This window comes from Strongylocentrotus purpuratus, unplaced genomic scaffold (genome assembly GCF_000002235.5).
Source record: "Strongylocentrotus purpuratus isolate Spur 01 unplaced genomic scaffold, Spur_5.0 spur5_scaffold_21, whole genome shotgun sequence".
Lineage (NCBI taxonomy): Eukaryota > Metazoa > Echinodermata > Echinoidea > Camarodonta > Strongylocentrotidae > Strongylocentrotus > Strongylocentrotus purpuratus.
Genome location: NW_022145607.1, coordinates 25,557,676 through 25,585,558, shown reverse-complemented (window position 1 = coordinate 25,585,558; position 27,883 = coordinate 25,557,676). Strand labels below are relative to the sequence as shown.

Sequence of the window (27,883 nt, the reverse complement as noted above, 5' to 3'; positions counted from 1 at the left end):
ATTCCGTATCCATGTTAAACCAGATTCAATCAACAATAAAAACATCTTAAATTTCAAAATCGAGCAAATTATCGCCGAGCAAATCCCCCCATTATAGAATGAACGAATCCAGGTACCACACGAGGGTCTTGCGGTCAAAGGGCACGTATCGCACTATCTTCTGCGTGTGTATGTCGTGTTACGAAAAGGCGTCTGCTAGATCTTGGAGTGCATCGCCAAGCGACTGTGTTTTTCCAGCCCGCTACACTACCGGCGCCGTGACTTCATTACATGCTGGGAACAGTTGCTCGGACTCTGAGAAAGTAAGTCATTTTCATTCGATTTTTTCTGTCATATTACTTCGAATATTGATTGCATAGCCTTAAGGAAAGTGTACACAAATTTTAAACTGGAGTTAAACTATACATTTTCTACTATTTTCAGGTCAAATAAAGTGTGATTTGAGCTGCAAACATGGCGAATTCAGTCAATATTTTCGAGTCCGTGGGCGGTGTATTCGGAGAGATGACATTGGCAACAATGATTCTTGTTTCAACTATATTTGTCCTTGGCATTGCATGGGCCTTCAAGAGTCTACTTGGACCTCAGAACAAGGTAATGTTAGATCTGTAAATATGAATTTAAATTTAGCTTTGCTGCTATCCTGTGTGTGAGTGAGTGAATGTGGTGAAACTGTAGGCCCTATGAAAGTTTTTCCATCTTCACTTCAATTCAGATTCAAAGTCTCTAGACTGTCAGAGTCATTATGTCATGAATAAATTGTCAATGATGCTTGACTGTAAATTTGTATTTTCTATTTTCTTGTTGGTGCTGTTATTGTTAATTCATGAGCACTTCAAGGCTCAACTGAGTAGACTCGGTCTGAGTCTGACTGCATGAGCTCTGACTCAGGAGTCTGAGCTGAACCTAGATTTTTGTAAGCATTATTTTTTTCAGATGTTCAAATGCGTCTTTAGTTGGTGGACTTCATATGATCATTCATTTTCTCTCCCATTTGGACCAGCAAAGCATGCCAAAAGACAAAAGGCAAAGCCTAACTTAAACTTCATAATGCTCATTTGTTCGTGTCTTCGGCCTACTCTCCTTACTTACTAACTTACTACTTAGCTTAGATCTTGATCTTCGGAGTAGTAATGCTACAGTACAACCGGCCGTGACAAACACTTTGCCCAGGGGTGCGAGATAGGACTCTTGTAGCGCGGCGTGTGCCCCCATATACAATAACAATTAACATAAAAGAGTAAAGCTATTCAGTCTAAATTCATTAAAATTACTCTTAATTTTAGTTTCTTATATACTAATACCACTAATCGCCGCGGGGGGTCCAAAACGGGGCAAAACGGTTCCTCAAAAACGTCTTTCCCCGACCCCGCCCGCCTCAGACGTGGCGCGGGGACGGCAACACAATTCAACGAGGCCTGTCTCCCGTAATCCGCATGCCAACTCGACCCCGCGATCGACGTCCATACCGTTAAACGCCGTTTCGGGATTCCGGGGAGGACGGGCGGACGAGAGCACGGGGGGCATCGTGGATTGCAAGGAGGCGACGAACTCGCGAGAGCGAGTCGGCAAGGCGTGCACCCGCCCTCTGTCTAATCAAAGAGAGACAATTAAGAGATACACGATGGACGAGATTCCTCTCGCGTCAACGGGTGTAGCAAATCTCATTGTAACGGGTGTGGCTTACCCTGAGTTAGGCATCTCACAATAGGATGTGCTTTAATATGCCAGGCGCCCATAGTGTACGTGTATTACATGCTCAAGCCACACACACACACACTCAGTACAGTCGATTCGAGTTGAGGCGATTGCTACAACTGGCGCAAACCATGGACCTTTTTTTGCGTAAAATCTTTACTCTGAAAATAATTATACAAATTCTGTGATCTATGCCAACATAATCATAGTCCAAATTTCTGTTTATTGGTCTTTTCATGCAAACTACATGGAAAGCACAACAGAATAGCGCAAATAGATATGTGATAGTACGCCTTGAGTCCACACGTACACACGTGTGGGTGTATTGCCACTGCACTGCAGCTGAGGGCTGCTTTCGGTCCCCGGTGCTGCCGGAGCTGAGTGTGTGAGCATGAAGTAGCGGTGACCGGAGTAGCGGGTGTGAGAGACTCTAAACAACACTTTGAAATTGCTATTATTGCCCCGATTTCCATATAGTTTTGTGAAAAGAGGTATGAAACCTGAGCTTAGGTTGTGATTATTCTGGCCATGTATTGTTGTATACTGAATTTCGATAATCAATTTTCAAAGTAAAGTTTCCACAAGAAAATCAGACGGTCGCAATACTTTTACTATGATAATATACAGTTCTTGCATCAAATCAATGCATTAAAACGTTTTTCAAAGTGTTGAGGGGGGGGGGGATCAGATAGCTCAAAGCGGGTTAAATGCAGGCGTGGTGTCCACGGGGTTCATAGGGCTGAACCCCCGAAAGCTCAGGGGTTCTTGGCATTTAATTACGGTCAGATGAGCATATTTTTAATACCTTATTTCTGATACTGGCAGCTAGGTCACTAATTGGCGTGGGGTCCATAGTAGAGCTGTGTACCAACTACGCTGAGAGTACGCTGGCCTACTACCCTGAGAGACGCAAGATGGACGCAAACAATTTAACATGTTAATTTTTTGTTCGCGTACTTTCGGCATAGAAACTTCAACGCAGAAAGTACACCTTTGTTACGCAACACTATGCTGCTACACGGTATGCTTAATGAATTAATGAAAAAGCAGCCCAAGAAAAAAGAGCCCCCGAAAGTTGAAAAAGTAGCCCCCGAAAACTTCCCCCTAATTTGATATGGATCGAGCCCCCCCAAAAATATCTTTCACTGGATTCTACGCTCACAGTCACACACACACTGCTACATATTGGCATAAACCGTCGGATTGTTCGCGTAAATTTTTTACTTTGAAAATAATTATACAAATTGTGTGAACAATGCCAACATAATCATGAGCCAAGCTACTGCCTTTTTGGTCTTTTCATGAAAACTACATAAAAATTACAACAATAATAACGCAAATAAATCGTAATTATGCAAGATCATACCTGACATAGTTTGTTTTACGGTACGCCATTCATGGTCAAACAGCGTGTAGTATACAAATTGTCTATATAAAATTACTCTAATTTTATTTTCGATAGCAAATAGGCCTCTACCTATTTAACCCTGCCCCCCCTAGCATCCCGTGGATTTTCCACGGGCCCTGCTAGTAGTACTTATAGTCTATTGCAGCAAAAATCACACAAAACAAATATATACATGTATACATGTAAATTATGAATCAATTGATTTGGTCGATCAAGTTCGATTACACAAACATTTCTTCTGGACAGAGATCCTAACAATTACAGAGCTTGGTCTCGTTGCTCTGTTAGCCAGCAGTTCGGTGATATGGAATCTTGCAACACATTACTCACAAGCAGGGGCTGCGATTTCTTTTCATGAAGGGGGAGGGGGATGAGATGTGAGGGACATATAGTGTAAAATGTGCTTACGTGATAGATACCAACGGAATACAGATTTTCTACAATACTTTCTTGTACATTTTGAGTGAGAAGATTTTTGCATTTGTATTAGTCTAAACACTGCACTCTTGGGCCCTCAGTTCCTTAAAGTGTGTCAGTCTTTAGTCAGTATTTGCTATACATTTTTTGGAGGTACTTTTTCACATTTTACAGGGGGGGGGGGGGGAGGGGGGGATGATTTAGACTTCAACTTCATCACAGTTTGTCTACAATTGTCAGCTGATTTTACTACACAACCATCAATTGCCTTTCATAATCAACAGACCGGCAATTCCTTTTGAAATCATCTCTTTTGTTCACTGCTGGTCAGCCTTTTCAATATTGTGACTCAATAGAATATAAATCAGGCAAGCTCACCTGTTGTTGAAATACCTTCACTTCTGTACCCTAGTAGATGTTTTTGTATCATGGCAACAACTGGCCAATCAAGAGACAGTCTGGAAAAAAGCACATGACACATTTTTCTAGATTCATTCCATGCATGTGCACCATCTTGGTAGAAGGACTTCACCCTGGTAGCAAGATTTTTGCTAAGTCACATGCAACTGCATATTAAAACTCATCTGCACTACATTATGTTTTATCAGCTGCAATTATCACCAAGAGGAATTCTCATATAGATTTAATCCATTGGATATCATCTCGTAATGTAATAACATTCATCGCTTGACTATCCAAGGAGGAGTTTTAATTTCAAGCGCATTTTCCTTTCACAGACCTGGTTGCTTCATTTCCTATAAGCGTTTTGACACCTATGGAAGGAAATTTTTGTGTATATATCTAATGCGTGATAATTGTATGGACATCATGTCTCCAGGCTCCAGATGAGTTATTTTGGTGGATTCCCACATCTGATACTACCCTAGCAGTTCGCATGAAGAGTCATTTATCAAGTTACTGGTGAGCTTATGTACTTATCTTTTATGTGAGGATTCATTACACAAATACCAACAGTCCCTTGTGTTTTAAAGAAATGTTCTCCTTTTCCTTTTCCTTTCTTGCAGGACATCAAACTCCCTCCACGCTTGCCCACCGGTATCCCTTTCCTAGGCCAAGCTGTGGCATTCAATAAGAGTCCCATAGACTTCCTCGAGGATGCATATGAAAAGGTATGGTATTGTAGAGTGAGGACAACTGTTACCCTGTGACTATTATTCCAACTCCCCCTTCATTCATCTACCATTAGGTATTTAAATCCCCCTGGAATTCTAGCTCCAGACGATAACCTCCCACCCCCCCCCCCATTTTATTTTCCTCCTGGATCAGTAAGGATTTTACTTAGATTTTGTCTTGGTAAAAATATGATTTGAATATGAATATACATGTATATGAATATTGAATACCGTCCTAGACCCCCTGTGAAAAAAAAATGTTTGCAGCTCTGGTATGTGTAAAATAATTTCAGGTTTTAATTCATTCCTAGCAATACTAGATAGGGCTAGCTTTTCTTGTACTTCAGCATGAGATCATGTACTTTGATAGAATTATATCAATGGATATTTATAAATGATATTCCTTCCGGAAAATTTTAGTAGTGGACTCTTAATGCCTTTGTCCAGTGCACTGTAAAAGCTATTCTCAACACGTCCTTTGTTACATTGTTATGAAGCAAAAGAGTGACTACACTGTTCACCATCTCATTATGAATGATTTGTCTGACAGTACGGTGATGTGTTCTCCTTCACGATGGTTGGTAAGACGTTCACCTACCTGATCGGGTCCGAGGCCAGCGCTCTCCTCTTCAACAGCAAGAATGAGAACCTGAACGCAGAGGAGGTCTACAGTAACCTCACCGTGCCTGTCTTCGGAAAAGGCGTGGCCTACGATGTACCCAATCCGGTAAGTTTAATCAACTTAATAATTGACTACATAAGGGGGGCGTAGATATATCTCTTTTAAAACTTCAATTTGTGAAAGATAAAAGGTTAGGATTTGGTTGTAATTGGGCTTCAGGTTTGGGTTAGGTAAAATGTTACACGGTTCAGAGTTGAAGTTTTGAAGTTTTGAATTTAATTAGTGGTAAAAAATTGAACACATGCAGAGTCAGTTTAGCTGATGCATGGACTAAACACCCAACATTGTAAGGTGATCTGACATTTACTTAGCAGACTTTATTTTGTCAAAGAGAAATGGTTATGCAATATTCTTTTTGATAAGAGTTAACTTAGGTTAGGTATAGTTCCTGGATCAAAGTTTGCAATTAGGTTAGCTACCATAGACTAATTGCCAGTAGAGTAAGTGTCATACAACTGTCTTTAAAGACCAGACCTGTTTCCAATGAAGCATATTTTGTATGGAAATCTGTATTAAAGGAAAGCATCCAGATCGACTGCCTGCTCAGAAAGAATGCTTGTGTGCTGTCTCCTTTGAGTGGTCTTTTTAAACAGGTTGTCGTTGCACCACTTTGGTTATGGTAGAGGTCTCATGGTCCAGTGGATAGGTCACTGGACTGTGAATCACATGGCTCGCGGTTCAAGTCCTGCTGTGGCAAGATATTAATGTGCATTATGCCACTCTCCATCCAGGTGAGTGTTTCACAAAGACTAAGATCGACTTTTAGTTGGACTTAACTATGGCAGGCCGTTCATGCCACTGTTTGCTCTCACCATCACGATCTTTAGATTTTTTTTCCTTCAATAATGAGTTATAAAAAATGTAAATTCTGTAGATTTGTGACCATGATCAGTATGTCCCTTGAGAAACCAATGCCAGTAAATGATGAGAGCAAACAGTGGCATGAACGGCCTGCCATAGTTGAGTCCAACATAAAATTGGTCTTAAGTCTTTGTGAAACACCCTCGGGTGTAGTGAATGCTTGAGCGTCTTATCGTCGTAGCTTGGCTAAAGCCGGGGTAATGATATGATCACAGGGCCCTAAGGGATACTGACGAGGCTACCCCGCCCAAAACATAATATTATTATTATTATGGTTGTTTCTTGCTAGGTGTTTGTAGAACAAAAGAAGATGCTCAAGACTGGTCTCAACATCCAGCAATTCAAGAGGCATATACCACTGATAGAGGAGGAGACGAGAGAATATTTCAACAGATGGGGAGACAGTGGAGAAAAGAGTAAGATTGGATTGTAGAAAAAACAAAAATTGTTTCCACAATATACTCAAAATTCTTTTCTCATTTAAGCTTTATGCGATATCTAGAAAAATGAACAAAGTGACTGCTGTACTTTTAGTCTGCAAAAGAAATCAAATTGTCATTAAATATGGTCAAAATTTCTAATAGATATTATTGGCAATATGAAGCACGAGGGGGAACATTTCAGCATTCAATTTGAAATACCTATTTTAGTTTTACATCATTGGAATCATAAGTTAATGGGTTTTGAAAATGTCTGTGCCAATAAAGTAGTGAAATTTCTGAATTTTGACAGACATGACCTTAATAAGGGCAGTGTATACATTACAGAAAAGATAGAACTTTAATACTAGTTGCATTAGCGTTATCATATTTCATTCGTCTCATTCTTCTTATTTTTTCAGATCTCTTCGTTGCCTTGTCCGAGTTGATCATTTTGACTGCTAGCAGATGTCTACATGGTAAGGGTGTATTCACTTTCTCACAAAACAGAAACCAAATACCTATAAGGTGTTGCATATGATATAATTAGCATGTGATACAATTACCATATTAACAAACTGTTGTGCATACATGCTACATGCATATTTGACAGTACAACAGTACTGTGGATTTTTTGGTCTGACATCTATGTGAACTTTGTTTATCTATTTTTGTGTGTGATCTTCATATCTTTACATTTATTGATATCAAACACTTTGAAGGTTTGAAGTGCAGTGTATGTCATACCATTCCCATTTGCTTGTGTACTCTTAACCGTATATGCACGTTTACAAGAAAGATCGATATGCAAGTGCAATAACCGGAGTCTATTTTTAAATATGTTTCATTAGATTTCATAGATTTGTTAAAGTTCATTGCAAGTCAAACATGTTAGAACTCACTTTTCAAAGCCCTCTTCTTTAAAGCCTCACTGCACTACTTATAGCTGCTTGCGCCCTCTATATAGCAAACAATGCCTAATCGATTTTTCTTAGGTTAATTGAGAGCTGATTTGATGAGATAACCACCTGTCAGTGACCTTGCAGGGAGGTCCAATGCCCCCTGGCCAAACTAGTGCAGACGGGCTTTAAAGGGAGTGGGTCGTCAGTTTCCATGTGCAATTATTTGCTGACATCAGACACTTCTGCACACAGTAAACCTGTAAGCCTGATAAAGAAATACCCCTAGTCTCTTGGAGCGTCTTAGGGAGAGGGACAGGTTAGATGATAAATTTACCATATGGGGGAATGGATGGGGAAATGCAAGCATTACTTTCAAAGGCCAGTTGGTCATAAAACTGAAGGCTAATCCTGGTGATTGACAACGCCTTTTATTGGGTAAACAGTAAACACCTCAAACCAGTGTTGAATTCCTTGTGAGAACCCACTCCTATGCATCTTTAAAAGTATAGACCAGTTTTAGAAATGCCCCCATCTCAAAAGAATGAAATGGAAGCTCTTATTACCAACCATGTGAAAGAATATGTTTAGACTAAGGCGCCACGGATTTATTCAACTGGCATTCGGAATGCATTCCGAATGCCCTTGTTAATCTTTCTGGAATGTATCTGGAATGTCCCCATTCTAGCCACATTCTCAAAAAATCGATGCGACCTGCGCCTATTGTCTAGAGAACAAAGGGGCATTCCAGAATGCGCACATTCTGGAATGCATTCTGGAATGCGCCTTTGTTCTCTAGACAAAAGGCGCAAATCGCATCGATTTTTTTTGAGAATTGGGCGATTAAAAAGCATGCCCGAGACGCTGGCGAGTGGCGATTAATCAGAATTGCGTGATTTTAAATGCCTGCCAAAGTGACTACAGCGCGGCGCAAAACATGCTATAACATTCGTTCTCTCAACTTCTGATTTTCTGAAGTTGATAACAGCGGAAACACGTTGTCTCCTAATTGAAGGGAAAAAATATCTTGGAATTACGTTTCCATTTTCCAATAATAAAAAGTTACGATCGCTTTATTTCTTAACCGTTAAAATGAATTTTGACGCTACGAGCTTGTTTTAATACAAGTATTTTCCTGCTCGAAAAAAAGATTGCATTTATATAAAATAACTTGTTTGTCTTTTCAAATTTCTGCCGACATAGTGTTGGAATATGAATTAGTATCATATTTATATAGACAGCGCGGAGCACTTTTAGAAGGAGTAAGAGCTATTTTTTATTATCTTTTTAAACAAGGTATAACATTCGTTCTCTCAACTTCTGATTTTCTGAAATTGATAACAACGGAAACACGTTGTCTCCTAATTGAAGGAAAAAATTATCTTGGTATTACGTTTCCATTTTCCCATAAAAAAAGTTGCGGCCGCTTTATTTCTTCCCCGGTAAAATGAAATTTGACGCTACGAACGAGTTCTAATACAAGTATTTTCCCGCTCGAAAAAGATTACATTTATATAAAATAACTTGTTTGTCTTTTCAAATTTCTGCCGACATAGTGTTGGAATATGAATAAGTATCAGTTTATATAGACAGCGCGGAGCACTTTTAGAAGGAGTAAGAGCTATTTTTATGCCTCCGCCACCGAAGGTGGTGCCGGAGGCATCATGTTTTCGGGTTGTCCGTCCGTACGTCCGTACGTCCGTACGTCCGTCCGTACGTCCGTCCGTACGTCCGTACGTCCGTCCCGTTTGACCGTTATCACAATATCTCAAGAACCATTTAAGATTTAAACTTAAGACTCGGGAATAGTATTTATCACCATAGGAAGACGATCTGATTAGATTTTGGAGTACGTAGGTCAAAGGTCACAGGTCACAGAGGTCAACTTATGAAATTCCTTGTATTGAGTTTGTTAGCGCGATATCTCAAGAACCATTTGAGATTTAAACTTCAAACTTAAGGATAGTATGTATCACCATAGGAAGACGATCTGATTAGATTTTGGAGCACGTATGTCAAAGGTCAAGGGTCACAGAGGTCAACTTATGAAATTCCATACATTGAGATTGTTATCATGATATCTCAAGAACCACTGGAGATTTAAACTTCAAACTTAGTGATAGTGTGTATCACTATAGGAAAACAATCTGATTACATTTTGGAGCACGTAGGTCAAAGGTCAAGGGTCATAGAGGTCAACTTATGAAATTCCATACATTGAGATTGTTATCATGATATCTCAAGAACCACTGGAGATGTAAAAACTTCAAACTTAAGGATAGTATGTATCACCATAGGAAGACGATCTGATTAGATTTTGGAGCACGTAGGTCAAAGGTCAAGGGTCACAGAGGTCAACTTATGAAATTCCATACATTGAGATTGTTATCATAATATCTCAAGAACCACTGGAGATTTAAACTTCAAACTTAATGATAGTGTGTATCACCATAGGAAGACAATCTGATTAGATTTTGGAGCACGTAGGTCAAAGGTCAAGGGTCACAGAGGTCAACTTATGAAATTCCATACATTGAGATTGTTATCATGATATCTCAAGAACCACTGGAGATTTAAACTCCAAACTTGTTTAAATTGCTCTATGGCGGAGGCATCATTTTCGACTGCGCGCAGTCAAAATTCCATCTAGTTATTTATCTTTTTAAACAAGGTATAACATTCGTTCTCTCAACTTCTGATTTTCTGAAGTTGATAACAGCGGAAACACGTTGTCTCCTAATTGAAGGAAAAAATTATCTTGGTATTACGTTTCCATTTTCCCATAAAAAAGTTGCGGCCGCTTTATTTCTTCCCCGGTAAAATGAAATTTGACGCTACGAACGAGTTCTAATACAAGTATTTTCCCGCTCGAAAAAGATTACATTTATATAAAATAACTTGTTTGTCTTTTCAAATTTCTGCCGACATAGTGTTGGAATATGAATAAGTATCAGTTTATATAGACAGCGCGGAGCACTTTTAGAAGGAGTAAGAGCTATTTTTATTTATCTTTTTAAACAAGGTATAACATTCGTTCTCTCAACTTCTGATTTTCTGAAGTTGATAACAGCGGAAACACGTTGTCTCCTAATTGAAGGAAAAAATTATCTTGGTATTACGTTTCCATTTTCCCATAAAAAAGTTGCGGCCGCTTTATTTCTTCCCCGGTAAAATGAATTTTGACGCTACGAACGAGTTCTAATACAAGTATTTTCCCGCTCGAAAAAGATTACATTTATATAAAATAAATTGTTTGTATTTTCAAATTCTTTAAACTCGGTCAAACTATCATCAATCTCTTTCTCTCTCTTTTGTTGTTGTTGCCACTTTGCTTTCGTTCAAATCAACTGCGTGTCAAGTAAATTGCACTACCTGTTCAATAAATGCAAGGGAAAAGATTTAACGGTGGAGGCAAAGGACGTATTTTACTCAGTGGGAACATCATAATTATTCTGTATTAACATCGACTTCCATTACGACTGGTTCCTAGGAAACTAAAAAATATTGATGGACGATGCTCCCCCCCCCCCCCCCCCCTCTTCCCCGAAAGATTGAATGGAATATGAAACATCTGAGACTTGGCATTTATAAACTGTACTTAATTAAAATAAATGGGCAATCCAACCCTGTGGTGGAAATTTGCTTTAAAGGAAAGCAAAACAAATCAGGGGAAAACATTCATAAAAATTTGAAAAAAGATCCGATAAACAAGAACAGATAACAAAACAAAGGCCTTTGCGGGTTGTGAAAACAGCCATTAAATAACCGACCCCTGACTTGGTAATTCTTCTCCCCTGTAATTACCAGTGTCGGAACTCTGACAATACGGTTTTCATGTTATCAACTTGATCAATTTAGCGAATCATTCATGTATGGACCTCCTCTATTATGAAACGCTTATCTCAGCTGCCTGGACCGGATCCCACAATAAGAGGAACAAACGAATGTAAAGGTGTAACTACTCTGGAAGATTACCGTGTTGAAAGAAGAGGATGTAGGCCCAAACGTAGGTCAAGCTACATGACAATACAAACAACCACTCTAACTTATGTACCTTTACGAGGGCATGTAACCATTTTAGAGCAGGTTTGAGTTATAGGTATAGCCACGAATATGAGAATTTTCCTGGGCAAATATGCTACCATTGTTAAAGGGGAAAAAAAGCAAGGCAACATAAAAAATAAAAAAAATAAAAAGTTTTCTGGCAATAAAGAAAAGCGAGTGCAAGATGAAGAAATTAATGTCTATTATCATTACTATTCTATTACAATATTGTAAGCATCATCATCGCCATCATCATCATCATCATCATTTCATGTATACATGTACATGCCATCTACAGAACTGATCATGAAACGAAGATTAACAAAGTTTTATTGAAAGGATAGGTTGAACGAGAACACAGATGGAGACGAAGACAAATAAATTGCATTCTCACGAGGGATAACCAAAACAAGTCTAGCTGTTCAATGGTTATCCTGATAAATGGGATTTGTGTGTCATTTTATTCCATAAAATATATTTGGGCAATAGTGGTAAGATTGTAATATGGTAAGGCACACGACAAATGAAGATTTCTAATTATGAGAAACAAAGTCGAAAGTATTCAAAGTAAATATTATTTTTGTTTTCGAGAATAAAACAATGTTCATTTCAAAATGCATAAGTTCCCCAAATAGTCCTATATTTGATTTGCACATTTAAAAGAAAGGGCATTTAGTGTAGATCATGGCATAATGTTGGTCAGAATATAGTTACAAAATGTGTCGAAAACCCATGTAAAACGAAGGCTTAGGCCTATTATTTATGGCTCGGTTGATAATCGGCCGAGCTTTAGCACACGACAATCATAGACAATGGGGGAATGAATGGAGGTATCGACCGATCTTACGCAATTTGTATCGTGAGTGTATTGAAAAGGAAAGACGTGAAGCTTCAGCAAAATAAGACGGCAATTTCCCTCAAAAATAACAGACCTTATTTTTCGTATTGATGAACATTACTTATATTTTTAGAAATAAAAAAAAGTCTGAACTTTCATTTTTATATTTACAAAAAGAATCACGAAATTGACTGAATGAGGCGCAATGAAAGTAGAAAGCACCGCCAAATTTTCCATTACTTGCGATGTAACCGAAATCGCTCGAGAACCCCGTATTTCTTTGTAGGGGCACATTACGGTGCGGGATCAGTCTAAAGGCTGATATTTTGTTATGCATACCATTTTTAGATACATGTATTCATATTACCGGACGTCTCGTAGTTTCACGGTTCAGACCTAGTGTTATCCATTACGACTGTCAATTTAAGTTCACGAGATAGGAACCAAACAAATATCAATGGATGATGCTCTTACCCCCCCCCCCCCCCCACCTCCTTCCCCCACCACCCCACCTCCTTCCCCACCTCCCCACCTCCTTCCCCCGACCACGAAAGGTTGGTGGGGATTTGAAAGTTGGATTGATGACTGTATCTTAGAAATGTTGTAATCAACACCCAAGTTCGAACAGACCGCGATATTTATTGTTAAGTCGCCTCTGTTCTGAGAGCGCCGACATGTGGCGGGAATGTCATAATAAACCTGTCATTATTTGAATGTCGTTTTGCGACTGGTCAATGGTGAGGAGCAATTATTTACGATGACAAAAACATTTGTGTATTACAAAATAATCCAACATTTTAGGATTGTTATACCTTTAATCTCTCTCTCTCTCTCTCTCTCTCTCGATAATAATAAATCCATCTCTATCTCGAATCAACACTGTCTCCCCTTATCTAATATGAGGCGTCATGTCAATCAACACCAAAGTTTAAAACGCGCGTATATTTGACATTGTTAAGCGCCTTCGTTCTAAGAGCGCCGACATGCTTATGGCGGGAATGTCATAATAAATCTGTCATTATTGGTATGTCGTTGTTGCGCACGTGGCATGTTGTTGTCCACATGCCATGTTGGCGTGAGATAACATTGTTAAATTATTAGAGCATACGGACTATTTAGATTGGAAATAAGAAATAAGAAATCTTTTTACTTCTCATATATATATATAAAAAGACTAAAATCAGATTTCACCACCTCATATGTCAACATTCACCATCTCTTGCATCCTCTTTCTTTCCCTCGTTCTCTCCAATTCCCCTCTCACTCAGTTATCATCTCTCCCCCACTCTCTACTGATCTATATATGACCTTCTCTTTTTTTGTTTGGAATAAATAAGCACACCCTCTACAATTTTTATGAAATTCCGTAGAGAAATATGATATAAGTCATATTTTATTTATTATTGAAGAAGAAAAAAAAGAGATATAATTAAACAATTAGAGAGGGAAGATGAGGAAGGTGATGAAAAAAAAGGGGGGGGGGTTAGGATAGTGTGCGCTAAACAAACAAATGATACGCAACATATAAGCACAGACCACAAACAAAATTATGTCCGTCTCGGTTTGGGAATAAGATTATTCGAAACGACATACTTCATAGGTTTACATTAAAGCATGTGCTTTCCTTCATGCGCAGACTCGTGGAGGGGGGGGGGGGGAGGGGGGGAGCAACGGGGCCAGGCCGCTTCCTCCCTGGCCAAAAAAAAGACGGACCGCCCCATCCCTGCCCCCTAAAAAAGTTTAAAAATAAGGTGGTAACCACAAAATCCACTCTCGCTTTTTATCTATAACAAGGATAACAGGATAACGGAATAGGGGCAGTGATGAGAGAGAGAGAGACAAGCGAAAGCAATTAAATATCGGGATTCTGATATGTCTATTGATCTTTTTGTGGGTACGATGAAAAGGCACGAATGGAGTAGAAAGTTGGATTGATGACTGTATCTTGGAAATGTAATCAACACACAAGTTCGAACAGACCGCGATATTTACGATTGTTACGCCTCTGTTCTGAAAGTGCCGACATGTGGAGGGAATGTCATAATAAATCTGTCATTATTTGAATGTCGTTGTTGCAACCGTGGTCAATGGTGAGGAGCAATTATTTCCGATGAACAAAAACATTTGTGTATTACAAAATAATCCAACATTTTAGAATTGTTATAGGCATACAGCCAATTTACACCTGTAATCTCTCTCTCTCTCTCTCTCAATAATAATAATAAATCCAGATCTAGAATGAACACTGTCTCCTTCTTATCTAAAATGAGGGGTCATGTCAATCAACACCAAAGTTTAAAACGCGTACATTGTTACGCGCCTTTATTCTGAGAGCGCCGACATAGTAGTGGCGGGAATGTCATAATAAATCTGTCATTATTTTATTTATAAATAGCACACCCTCTACAATTTTTATGAAATTCCGTAAGTCATATTTTATTTATAATTGAAGAAAAAAAAAAACACACACACACACACACACAATTCATTATTTATAAGAGAAGGAATTTAAAAAATAGAGAGGGTAGATGAGGTAAGTGATGTAACAAATTAAAAAAAATGATACGCAACATAAGTACAGACCACAAAGAAAATTATGTCTGTCTCGGTTTAGGAATAAGATTATATGAAACAACATACTTCATAGGTTTACATTAAAGCATGTGCTTTCCTTCATGCGCAGACTCATGGAGGGGGGGGGGTGGCAACGGGGCCAGACTGCTTCCTCCCTGGCAAAAAAAAAAAGACGGACCCCCCATCCCTGCCCCCAAAAAAGTTTAAAATAAGATGGTAATCACCACAAATATCCACTCTCGCTTTTTATCTAAATGTATCATTTCATTAGTCCTCCGATCTTTCAACACCCACCATCTCTTGCATCCTCTTTCTTCCTCTCATTTTGATCATTCAGATTCATCCGCATTTTCATGCAAAATATTTTCTTCATTTTTTCTCAATCTTTCTTCTACTCTTTTTACCATCTTTAATGAGGCATCGTGTCAATCAACACCAACGTTTCAAAACACCGCGTATATTTGACACTGTTACGCGCCTTTGTTCTGAGAGCGCCGACTCACGACATATTTGTGGCGGCCTGGCGGGAATGTCATAATAAATCTGTCTTCATTCTTTCTCAATCTTTCTTCTACTCTTTTCACCATCTTTAATAAGCTGAAGAAAAGAAAGAAAATCAATTACAATATCACCGACGCTTGATAAATAAATAGTGAGAGAAAGAGAGCTAGAAGCGAAAACAATTAAATATCGATGATGTTACCGGAGTTTATGACAAAAATTAAGCCGTCGGAAAGAAATCAAAGTAAGTCCATTATCACCTGCGCTCGAGAAATGCAAAGAGCGACCGATCGCGGGAGAGACGGAAGCAAAACCAATTCAATATCTGTTGATTTCTATCAATTCTTATGGTGCATTCTATATCGAAACTCTTCCGGCACGCAATATCCGGCAAGCAATAAGAAGGTAGTCGCTGTCGATCGATCTCGCCTTTGTTTGGATGGCCTATTCATGGAGCATTCCAGAATGCGCCAATTAAGTCGTTAAGTACCGCATTCTAGGTACATTCTAGGTACATTCTGGAATGCGGATTAACAGAACAATAGATTCTGAATAGGGCATTCTACATGCATTCCGAATGCCAGTTGAATAAATCCGTGGCGCCTAATACAGGATTATACAAATTTTGCCGGGAAACTGCCAACTAATTGATATATTTGGTAAATTATCATATCGATCCGGCCTGGATGGATATCGCCAATTCACTTAAACATGGAACATTGGGGTATATAATTCTGCTTTTTTGCGAATTTAGGTTGAATTATTGCCATCTGAACCTCTGAAGGCAATATTTTAACAATATTGAATGGATATTTTGCACCCAAAACCCATGAACCGCAATTTTACCACTACCGGTCTATGTCTTTAACCTTTGACCTGTAGGTAAGGAGATCCGCAGTATGCTGGATGAGGAGGTAGCCCAGCTGTATGCAGACCTTGACGGAGGCTTCACCCATCTCGCCTGGCTGGCTCCGAGCTGGATACCCTTCCCTAGCTTCCTCAGGAGGGACAGAGCTCATAGAAAGATCAAGCAAATATTCTACAAGGTGAGTGGGTTCCTCCCTCTACGGATGCAGTTTGATTTATCCCGTTACCAGTTGATTGCCATAGGAAGGGATTACTACCCAAAATCGTATATTCAATCTAAAATGTTTTGGCTATAAATAAGCTTGAATTCAGAACATTGTTTGTAAATTGTATAGTTGAAGATCAAGAAAAACATTGAAATAATCGGCCATAAATAACTAACATTTAGTGAATGGTGAAACACATTGGTTAACTTAATGGCAAAGTTGAGGGCATGCATGTATGCCGGGTCTTCAAGATTCTGCACATTCAGATACCCATTTTTCTAAACCTGGGTGTAGAATGGCAAATGTCTTTGCGAAAGGACATTCTTGCCTGTGGCTGGACTCGAACCGCAAAACATGTGATCCAGAGTCCAGTGACGTATCTGCTAGACTGCGACATCTCTCAATAAAAGAGAATAAAAATGTCTATTATCCTACCACAGGCTATCGCCAAAAGACGCGAGACTGGAGTCGAGAACGACATGCTACAAACCCTGATTGATTCCAAATACAAGTCGGGGCGCCCTCTTTCGGACGACGAGATCGCAGGGATGTGTATAGGTCTGCTCCTGGCCGGTCAACACACTTCATCTACAACCAGTGCTTGGCTGGGATTCTTTCTGGCTAGGGATAAAGAAGTGCAGGTAATATTTGACACATTTTTATTCTAATTCCAATATTCAAATTCAATTTCAAATCCAATTTTCAATTTACAACCAGTGCATGGCTAGGATTCTTTCTTGCTAGGGATAAAGAAGTGCAGGTAATATTTGAAAAATATTTATTCCAATTCCAAATATTAAAATTGGATTTCAAACCCAATTTTTTCAAATTCAATCTCAAATCCAATTTTCAAATTCAAATTCAAATCCAATTGCCAATCCAATTTCCAGCTTGAAAAAAAAAATGTCCTTTATGATGATTTACGTGTGTTAGGTTAGGAACGGTGTTACTAGAGAGGAATTGCAGGTACAATCGTACTGATACTCTTAAATGTGACGTTTTTAGGAGTCAAAGAAATCAACACTTGCATGCATGCCTCTGCGCAGATTGGTATATTCAACAACAAACAAAAGTCTGTTAATCCATTTTCAATTTTGATACTCAAATTTAATACTTGATTCTACATTCCAAATCAGAATCTTATTTTCAGTTGGGCAGTAAAAAGAAATACAGATTCTTCAGGGAATAACAGAATTTGGATGGACCATTTTATGCATATATTATTAAGTAATTACTTGTTATGTTTTCGTTTAATTGTTACAGGATCGATGTAATGCAGAGCAGATCAAGGTGTGTGGTGATGCATCGACCGAGGTCTCGTATGATCAGGTGTGTATGAGAATAAATCATTAAGAATTATAAAAACCCTCAATCAAGCTCATGCACAGTGCCATTAACAGCATTGTGGATATTATTTGGAAAGGTCTTTTATAAACCTCAGCTCTGGGCCCTGTCTCATAAAGAGTTGTGATTGATCTGAACCAATCGCAAGTCCTCCCATTAATTGCAAGTTTGCAGTCTCCTATGTACATAGTTGCTATCAACTCTTTAAAGTAGACGGGGCCCTGATGTGTTGTAATCATGTATCATAATAGCTTAATTCCAAAAGGAGCTTAATCCACTTTTGATAAAAATTGAGTGAAGTACCCGTCTTTCAACAAAATTATTTTTCCTTAATTTTGGGAATAATTATGAAAAAATGCACCTTTTTAAATCACTTTTCGGCCATAGATGCCTGCACAAAATCTGGTAAACAATTTCTTTTTTCTCTGAAGTTACACAAATGGATTTAGCTCCTTTTGGAATTAAACTCATTTATTTTCTGCGTTTCGTTTCCAGCTCAAAGACATGCAACTGCTGGACCACTGTGTGAAGGAAGCACTGAGACTGAGACCACCTATCATGACTATGATGAGGGTCGCTAAATCTCCCCTGGTAAGTGTACCAATCATTGGTCCCGTGGTGCCAAGGGAGTCGTGAGGTCGACTGGGGTGTGTTGGCAAATTTTCAAACAAGAAAAACTCAAAAAAGCAACTATAAGCGAGAAAACGGATTTGTTGTTGCGTACATTTGCAATAAATTGTTCAGATGTGGGTCGTTACACTCCCACACACCCAGAAATATTGAAATCCTGTAAGGCGCCTTGGATCAATTCGAGTGGCAGTAATCACGCGGCTTTATGCAACGCGGCCTAGTTTGCGTGAAAGCCACAATCGTCCGAAACCCTCTATTCAAAAAACGCGTGCGAAAATCCCGTATAAAAGACCGTACGCTCCAACGACTCTAGAATAGAACTCGACCTACTCATATTGATTTCAACTGATACCAGTTGACCGCCCTCTATAGGCCATTTAACTCTCAAACTATGCAGGGGCTGCGGAAGCGGGTGGCTGTGGCTTTTCTTTTTTAGTAGACACGTTTCATAAAAGCTCCGAAAAAGGGGTTTATAGATTGTTCGCATGCTCAGACCTCCCCACCCCCTACTCTCAAAAACGCTCCGCGGCCCCTGCTATTTAGGGTCAGAATTCAGATTCCCTTCCTCAAAGGGATAACTTATTAAGAACAATTATTTATCACACATTTATACTTAGCATAATAAACATTTTTTGTCATATCAGTTTGATGCAACAGAGATTTATATTCAAAAGTTTTACTTCTTATAATTATTATTGTACTGTAATATTCTTCTCTCCGTTCATTTTAGTTTCTTCTGAATGTTTCTTAATCTCTTGATGAAATATAAACACCAGAAGCTAGAATTTAGTGGATGCAAACAAAACATTGCAGCTGATGGGTTCGAAAATCCAAAACATGAATAGACTTCCTGCTTTTTCACTGCAGATCATAACAAAGCGAATGAAAATGGGCAGACCGTAGTTCAGATAATCCGGCTATTGTTTTCTATCATTGGAATAATCCACCCGCTCCATCTTCTCACGCAAACAGGCCGGTGAATGTACTGTCGTTGTTGTTGTTGTTTTATTTAGGAAAGTCAGTCAGTTTATGACCATTTGTGCCGAATAATATGAACAAGTTTGTTTTTAATTCTAATTTACGTATATGCACTCACATAATATGCGTGTATATTATGAATAATATATAAATAATATTTGTTTTGAAGATATATAATTATATATTACATTTTTTGGTCACGCTTTGCTTAAAATAGATTATGATTATGTCCATCATACAGACAGAATTAATTGAATGTGTATTTTCATTATATCATATTGCAAGCAAGTGGCGGAATAGAAAACAATATGAAAGATGAAGATGGAAAACGACATTGGCAGATATAGACAAAGAGAGAGATAGACAGACAGACAGAGAGAGAAAGAGAGAGAGAGAGAGATGAGAGAGAAAGAGAAAGAGAGAGAGAGAGAGAGAGAGAGATGAGAGAGAGAGAAAGAGAGAGAGATGAGAGAGATAGAAAGAGAGAGAGAAAGAGAGAGAGAGAGAGAGAGATGAGAGAGAAAGAAAAAGAGAGAGAGATGAGAGACGGAGAGAAAGAGAGAGAGAGAGAGATAAGAAAAAGAAGAAAAAAAACGTTGAAAAAAACGAAATAACGCCTTTTACGTCGTATTTCAGCCAATGCCGATGTTGGCCTTTTTGTTGGCATTTTCGTGTTGCTTTTATTACCTACAAATAGCTGGCCCATTAATTAAAAAATAATTAATGGTCGCCGTGGTTTTTTTTTAAAGTGTAGCTGGATTGTTATCGTATTGGCTAAATTTCACACATTTTGGGGTCTAAAATTACCTCCATAGCAATTTTAGGTTCTAACAGGGCACTATAAATGTCATACATATAGATAAGAATAAGAGCAATAACCATGCACTTTGAAGGCATTTGCGGTCTGAAAACAGAACTCAACTATCCCTTTAATACAAGCGTTACAAAATACCCGGTCATTGGATACAGTGCCCCCCTTCCTGAATACAAACACCTGAAGCTAGTATTCAGTGGATGTATACAAAACATTGCAGATCACTGCAGATCATGACAAAGCGAATGCAATGTGGGCAGACCGTAGTTCAGATAATCCGGCTATTGTTTCTTTCATTGGAATAATCCCCCAGCTCCATCTTCACACACAAACAGGACGGTGAATGGGCTGTTGTTGCTGTTGTTTAGCAAGTCAGTTTATGACCATTATTGCCGAATACTATGAACAATTTGTTTTGAATTCAAATTCAAGTATTTACACTTACGTGTATAAATATACATGAATAATTAATATACACAAATATATATATTTATAAGATATACTAATAATATAATGATTTTCTTTGGTCACGCTTTGCTTGAACTAGATTATGATTGTACTATGTTCATCGTACAGACATAATGGATTGAATTTGTATTTTCTTTATACTATATTGTTTTCTATAATACAATCTTGAACAAAAACACATAATAAATACTTGAATTTCTATAATATTATTCATTACTTGACTGAATGGCAAAGTGATTGCGATCAATATCAAGTCATACATATCATGTGCATTATTAGTTAATAACGCTTTCTTTCATACAAATACTCCCAACAAAGCTCCAAAAGCTTAAATGCATACTATTTCACAAGAATCGATAAAACAATATGAATAATTATAATGATACACTCACATGCCAATGCAAGATCTTTTTTTGAGTTTCTTTCTGCCTGACTGAAAAAACTAATATCCATGTTAAAATTAATTGTTAACATGAATATTTGAAGCGATGCTATAATTTGTATTTCACCTATCTGTTGAAAATAGGGGAAACTATTATTAACAGTATCTAAACGTTGTTTTGATTTATTCATGATATTTATTAACAGTGTCATGAACAGGGTATAATTAACGATTAACATAATCATTCATGATCTAAATATTATTTCCATATAATAATATGGTGATCACTGAAGAATGATGATCATGATCATAAAGCGTTCAAACCTTTTAACCTTAACTTGCAGGTTTTATATTACACGTGTTTAATAAAAACAAATATAAAAAGGGCGTGTGTATATCATTATGTACGAGTGTTGTATGAAGTGTAAACGTGCGCCTGTGTATTATTGCGAGAGGATGGGAAGGCGTGCATGTGTGTTTTTATTAGGGGTGAGAAGACATGAGCCCCTGGAGGGTGAGCCCTCTGGAATGTTTGCCCGCCCGCCCACCCCCCCCCCCCCCCACCCATCACAAACTGCATCCGGCGCGCCCGGCCGGGTTGTCTGTCCGTTCATCCCGCTTTTCCGTTATCTCGATATCTCAAGAACCACTTAAGATGTGAACTTCAAACTTAATGATATTATGTATCTCCAAAGAAAAACAAACTGGTAAGATATTGGGGACAGCAGGTTGAAAAAATAAAAATCGCAACTGAAAAAAAATTAACAGCATAAATACCCTTACAAAAACAGAAGAAATCTTAAAGAGAGAGAGACAAGAAAAATGTGAAAAGGACCGAACAAATAAAAATAAATAAATAATAGTATTCTAGAGCGGAAGATGATAGGGAAAACGTAATAGTTTGGTGATATTGGCAAATTTTGACAATAATAGTTTGTAAGTAAATTGACAAAGTCAAACAAAAACGACACAAAATATTTGAAATCATTTTAGAACTACCGGTATATAGAATGATTATACGAAAAGAGTTATGTATGAAGCCTATCTACATCTATGTTACGTAAGAGGAACAATGAACTTGGCCAAAGGGAGAGTTCGTTGTCATGGTTATAAACTCGAACAATAGAAGGGCGGATTATGAGGTACTAAGGTGCTTGCCGTCATGAGATTTCTTCAGGGCGAGCGCGGATTACGCTGCTCCCAATGAAGTACCAGCAGTATCAGAATTTCATGTGAAAGAAAAATGGACATGCTTATGAAAAAAAAAAGATTATAATGAATAACGTGAAAGTACAACAAACAGGAGCAATTGATAATGTTAGTTTATATTTTGCACGATTGGAGAAATAAAGTATCGTAATCTTGAATCTTGTGCAAGAGTATTGATTTATCCTAATAAGATTTTTGTTTGTGATGTGAGCAAAATTAACGCAAATTTCTAAACGAATGTCAATCAATGATTTGTTACCTTCCTTCCATTACCCCCACCTAACAACAACAAAAACAAATAGCCGGAGACACAGTAGTATACTTGGGGAGGGAGGAAGACAAAAAAATGTATAATGAGTGCAGTAAAATGTGTTTTGCCTCTATGAGTTAAATGACAATGGAATAGCATAGTCTCCAAACAAGAATTCATGAATCAACACATTGGCTTTATGGCCAGCACGCAATTGTTTATACCGGCGAGAGAGAATAAAAACCTCTAGTCTTTATTTCTAATAATTGCTGGAGAATTAAATTTGAATGGGGCTCCCATAACCCGTGTGTCTAGATTGACACCTCCAAGTTACCTCCCCGAAAAAAATCTATTTTTTAAAAATTCATTCGGTTATATATACACAGATAAAACGTAATTGTTTAAAATGCTAACAGTTCATTACAATACAACAACTTGTTGCATTTTTTAAACAGGTCTTATTACTTGTAAACAACCCTTTTAAACGGTGTTTTTTTTTTGTGCATAATGATCCATTCCAAATATACAGAGTACAGTGCTAATTAGACACGAACTCAAGCTAAGCTAAATAACTTAGTTTAGCCGCAGAGGGAGCTAAACAAGTATGACGAATCTTTCAATGGGTTGAAAATTAATCGCAGTTTTTCTGGCTTGAAAACGACGTCGCGGTCTTCGGACACACACAATGCAGCTTTTCGTGGGCAAATCGTGCATCCGGGATTAACCCAATCGGCTTTGATGCATGCGCTCTCTGGTTAATAAGGTGCAGCTTCTCGCACATGAGAATTAATCCAAGGCGCCTAAATAAAACCCTTAATATAATTCCAAATTCACTGATCATGAGAAACATAGATATGAGCAAATGGGACTAAGAAATAATCTGAAGGCCTATCAGAGCAATTTGTAATTGAAATGTCGTTGCAGTTCCATGGGTATTTCAGGTTGAGGACTATTTTTTCTCACATGCCTTTGCTATATATCTTTTTTGCATTTTGATATGAAAAGGAGAAAGCTAAGAGGCATATTGTGATTCACCTGTATTGTAACTAGCGATATTTTGTTTTGAATGCTACAGCTTTTGTGAAATTACAGGAAATTTAGTGTTTTTGTGGCATGCAAGGTTTTTGTGAGATTGGATTACTGGTCAATTCTAAAACTTTGAGAGGAAATCACTTTTTATAAACCATTTCTCGCTTGCAGACCTACAAAGACATGACTATTCCTGCTGGTCATCAGGTTTGCGTATCACCAACGGTCAACCAGAGGCTGAAGGACAACTGGATGCCTGGACCTAAAGAGTTTAACCCAGACAGGTAAGATGATGATGATGATGATGAAAATCTTGAGAAGGAGGAGCAGGAACAGGAGGAGGAGGAAGAGGAGAGGTAGGGGAGGAGAAAGAGGAGGAGGAGGAAGAGGAGAGGTAGGGGAGGAGAAAGAGGAGGAGGAGGAAGAGGAGAGGTAGGGGAAGAGGCGGATAATATTTATGGTGGTGGTGGTGGTGGTGTTGGTGGTGATGGCGATGATGATGGTGATGGTGATGGTCATGGCGATAGTGGTGACTGTAAGGATTATGATGATAGTTTTGGTGGTGATTATGATGATAATGTTGATAGTGATTACAATAGTTATGATGATGATGATGATGATGATGATGATGATGATGATGATGATGATGATGATGATGATAGTGATTATAATAGTTATGATGATGATGGTTATGATGATAATGTTAATGATAATGATGATAATAATGGAAATCTTGAGGAGGAGGAGCAGGAACAGGAGGAGAGGGAGGAGGAAGAGGCGGATAATATTAGTGGTGGTAGTGATGATCATGGTAATGGTGGTTGTAGGGGGTGATTGTGATGATGATGGCGATAGTGGTGACTGTAAGGATTATAATGATGGATGTTGTTATGATAGGTGGTATTGATGATGATGATGATGCTGATTATAATAGTTATGCTGGTGATGATGATAATGTTGATGTTGATGATGATGTTGATGGTGGTGGTGACGGTGATAGTAATAATGACAATGCTGATCATAGTGCTGCTGCTGCTGATCACGACGATAAAGATGATAATGAATGTGAGCATGGTGATTGTTGCATTCCAGCATATTAATAATTTTCTCCTAGTACTTCAATTTTTTTGACCTAGTCATTATTTCAAATTCTAGTCACACAGCTATTATAAACCGACCCCACACCGCACATTTTTTGTGCAGTCTGTTGTTGGTCTAGGGTTGGTGTGATTAAGGATCCAGTGAATGTGTTGCTCAGCTGAATTTTAATTGATCAGGAACAGAGGGCAACTTAACCAGTTAATGGATATTAAGATTGACAGGAGAAGATATTATGCATTTGAAATATGTATTGCTTCAGCTTTTCAACTATTTTGTGAAACTGTTTTCTTTGAGATAGGGAGTCGAACTGAAGTAAAATTCAATTGAAATTTCAGTTCATGATCAGTATTTGGACAGTGTTTTAAAGGTAAAGACCAGTATTGGAAACGCCCCAATTTCAAAAAATGAAATGGAAGCTCTTATTACCAATCATGTGAAAGAATATGTTTTGACTAATACTTGATGATAACAATTTTGCCGGGAAACTGCCTACTAAATAATATATTTGGTAAATTGGTTTATCTATTGGCTTGTGAGAGATAGACGCACGTGTCGCGCACGTGTGCGTAGTCCCATATACATCTTTCTGTGTACAGTGCTTGTAACTTTACCAACACTGGCCAAATTTCTTATCATTTAGATGATTCCAGAACCTTGCAGATGATCAACCTTTTCTGATCAATTCCACAACATTTCTTTCACAATGCAATCGCATGACCATAACTGGTCTTTTTCTTTAACATGGCAAAACATTATTTTAAACAGTTTTATTTTCTTTCTTCTCCTTACAGATTCCTTGATGAGAGCAAGTCCAACAGCGAGAAGTTCTCCTACGTGCCCTTCGGTGCGGGTCGCCATCGATGCATCGGCGAGAACTTTGCCTACGTCCAGATCAAAACCATCTGGTCGGTCATGCTCAGGATCTTCGAGTTTGAGCTGGTCGATGGCTACTTCCCCGGGATCAACTACCAAACCATGATCCATACCCCTCTTAATCCCATCATCAGGTATAAACGCAGGACGGAATCATCATGAGGGGTTAGATTAGAAAGCCTGTTGTGTGTGTCTAGCTAATTCCATTATTGTGTTCACGTCTGTGGTAGCAATTTCCATGTGTATGGAGGATACATGTGATAGCATACTAGCTTCTTGTCTTTTATATCAAAAATGTTGATTGTAACCGAACAGTATGAATCAAATCTCTTACATTCTTTTATGTCTATTTTGGGATCACAAAGGATTTAGAAGCACATAATATTAATGTAATCAACACTTTATTTTATTTTCCCCTTTTGTGAGACGTATTTGTCTGAATCACAAAGAGCAGTCCCATCTATTCATTTTCCTGTAATGAGACAGGGAGCTTGATGTTGTATGTGATATATGATATGATATACTAACCTAATAATGACAGCTCCCTATACTTATACTTGAGGAAATTAATTGTTCGTCCACTAGTGTTGCTTTGAAATTCTAATGGAAATAGTTGTTCTTGCATATGTTTTAGCAGCAGCTGTTTAAGGTTAGCTCTCTTAAGATTTTATTTATGATTCCAAGGTCCTTTAATTTCTTTTTTAAAACATGAACCAAAATGGTGGTTGTGGTGTGAATTAACAAATGTCAGTATTCTTCTACTGTGTGTATATCTGATTGTCGTAAGTTTACCTAATATTGCTTAGATACAACTGCCTACATACATGTAGGAGTTATCTCTTTGTATGCCATACAGATAATCTCCCTGTGCCACAATGTATTTATTACAAGACAGATATAATGTTTTAGTGGTGGTTATTTTACCTGACTGCTACGAAAGCACAAATGCTTGTCAGTAAGCAACCAGGCTACCAGATCATTTGTTTGTTTCCAGACTAAACTATACTGAAGTTAAAAGGGTTGCCATAGAGCTACAATCTAATCAAGATAGGATATAAATAACTTTGCAAAGCCTCCGTGTTGCACGAAGCAATCCTTCAATCATTTGGTGTCTATTCTTTTGTGCAAGATTGCACTTGTGGCAAACGAGCGTAGGGGCAAAGAAAGCATTCAAAGTGTTATTAAGGGATTGTTTTCCGGAGATTTACTGGGGTACTTTTTTTGAGGAGTTGTCAAAAGAGTGGGGGGGGGGATTAGGTTATATTATCCAAGGCAGTACATGTACATGCTTGGGCTATGACAGTCGAGAGGGCAAGTGTAGTAGAATTTGTGTGTGAAGTTTGTATTTAAAACTCATGGCAGAACCTAGTCATAATCAAGATTGTGTAGGGTTGCACTGCCCAATAAAATCATTTGCATTGTTCTTATATGATGGACAGGTTGGCTTTATTGGACAAGCTCTGCTTTGAACTTGGAATTTCATATTTTTAAAAGTATTTTTATGCATTTCATTGTCTGGATTAACTATTTCACCAATTGCTTACAAAATATCTAGTAATTTGTATTATTACTACAAACAAATGTTATGAAACATAAATGTTGTGATAATTGAGCAATGCAAATTAGTGTTTTGAATCCAAAAAATAGGAAATTTGTTGAATTGAAAAAAGGTAGCTATTTGGCAGTCATCAAGAAGGCAATTGTATAAAAATTGAATCTGTAGAAGTACATGTTTTGCTGTACTTGTCAGAGAAGCCCCGTTGTTGGGAGGCCCGAATTCACAAACGAGGTTTATGTGCGTCATTGATTTTTACAAACCTGGTTTGTAAAAACACGTCTAAACCAACATATGACACACATTAACCTAGGTTTGTCGGCAAACCTTTGTGAATTTGGGCCAATATGTGTGTAAATGTTTATGATTTCTGAATAAAAGTCTGATGAAGTGAACTTGCATCATATCTTGCTTACCAATTAGTGACAGACAGGGAGACGGACAACCCTCTCGCCTTCACTCAACAACAAGTAAGCCGACGATTCAGCTTTCTCATTTACTGCTTCCGAAGTCTAAAACGGCTCCCTCTTCAACTGAAATCCTCGCCAATAGAACGATTCAAACAGAGTTTGAAGACATATGCATTCATTTGTCTTCAAACTGTTTGAATTGTTCTATTGGCAATGATTTGAGGAGGGAGCCCATTTTAGACTTCGGAAGCAATAAGCTGCATCGTTCGCTGACCATGCTATTAAAACGAGTG

General features: G+C 38.2%; 1 protein-coding gene across 1 annotated transcript; it reads left to right on the top strand.

Annotated features, from left to right (window-relative positions):
* The first annotated feature begins 112 nt into the window (after positions 1-112).
* cyp51 (cytochrome P450, family 51) lies at positions 113-27,868 on the top strand. The gene is made up of 12 exons (XM_030995485.1): positions 113-302; positions 424-594; positions 4,549-4,653; positions 5,207-5,383; positions 6,489-6,615; positions 7,041-7,097; positions 16,357-16,520; positions 16,988-17,188; positions 17,811-17,876; positions 18,387-18,482; positions 23,823-23,935; positions 25,544-27,868. The coding sequence occupies exons 2-12, from the start codon at positions 454-456 to the stop codon at positions 25,785-25,787; spliced, it is 1,491 nt and encodes a 496-aa protein (XP_030851345.1). The 5' UTR covers positions 113-302; positions 424-453; the 3' UTR covers positions 25,788-27,868.
* Positions 27,869-27,883: the final 15 nt, after the last annotated feature.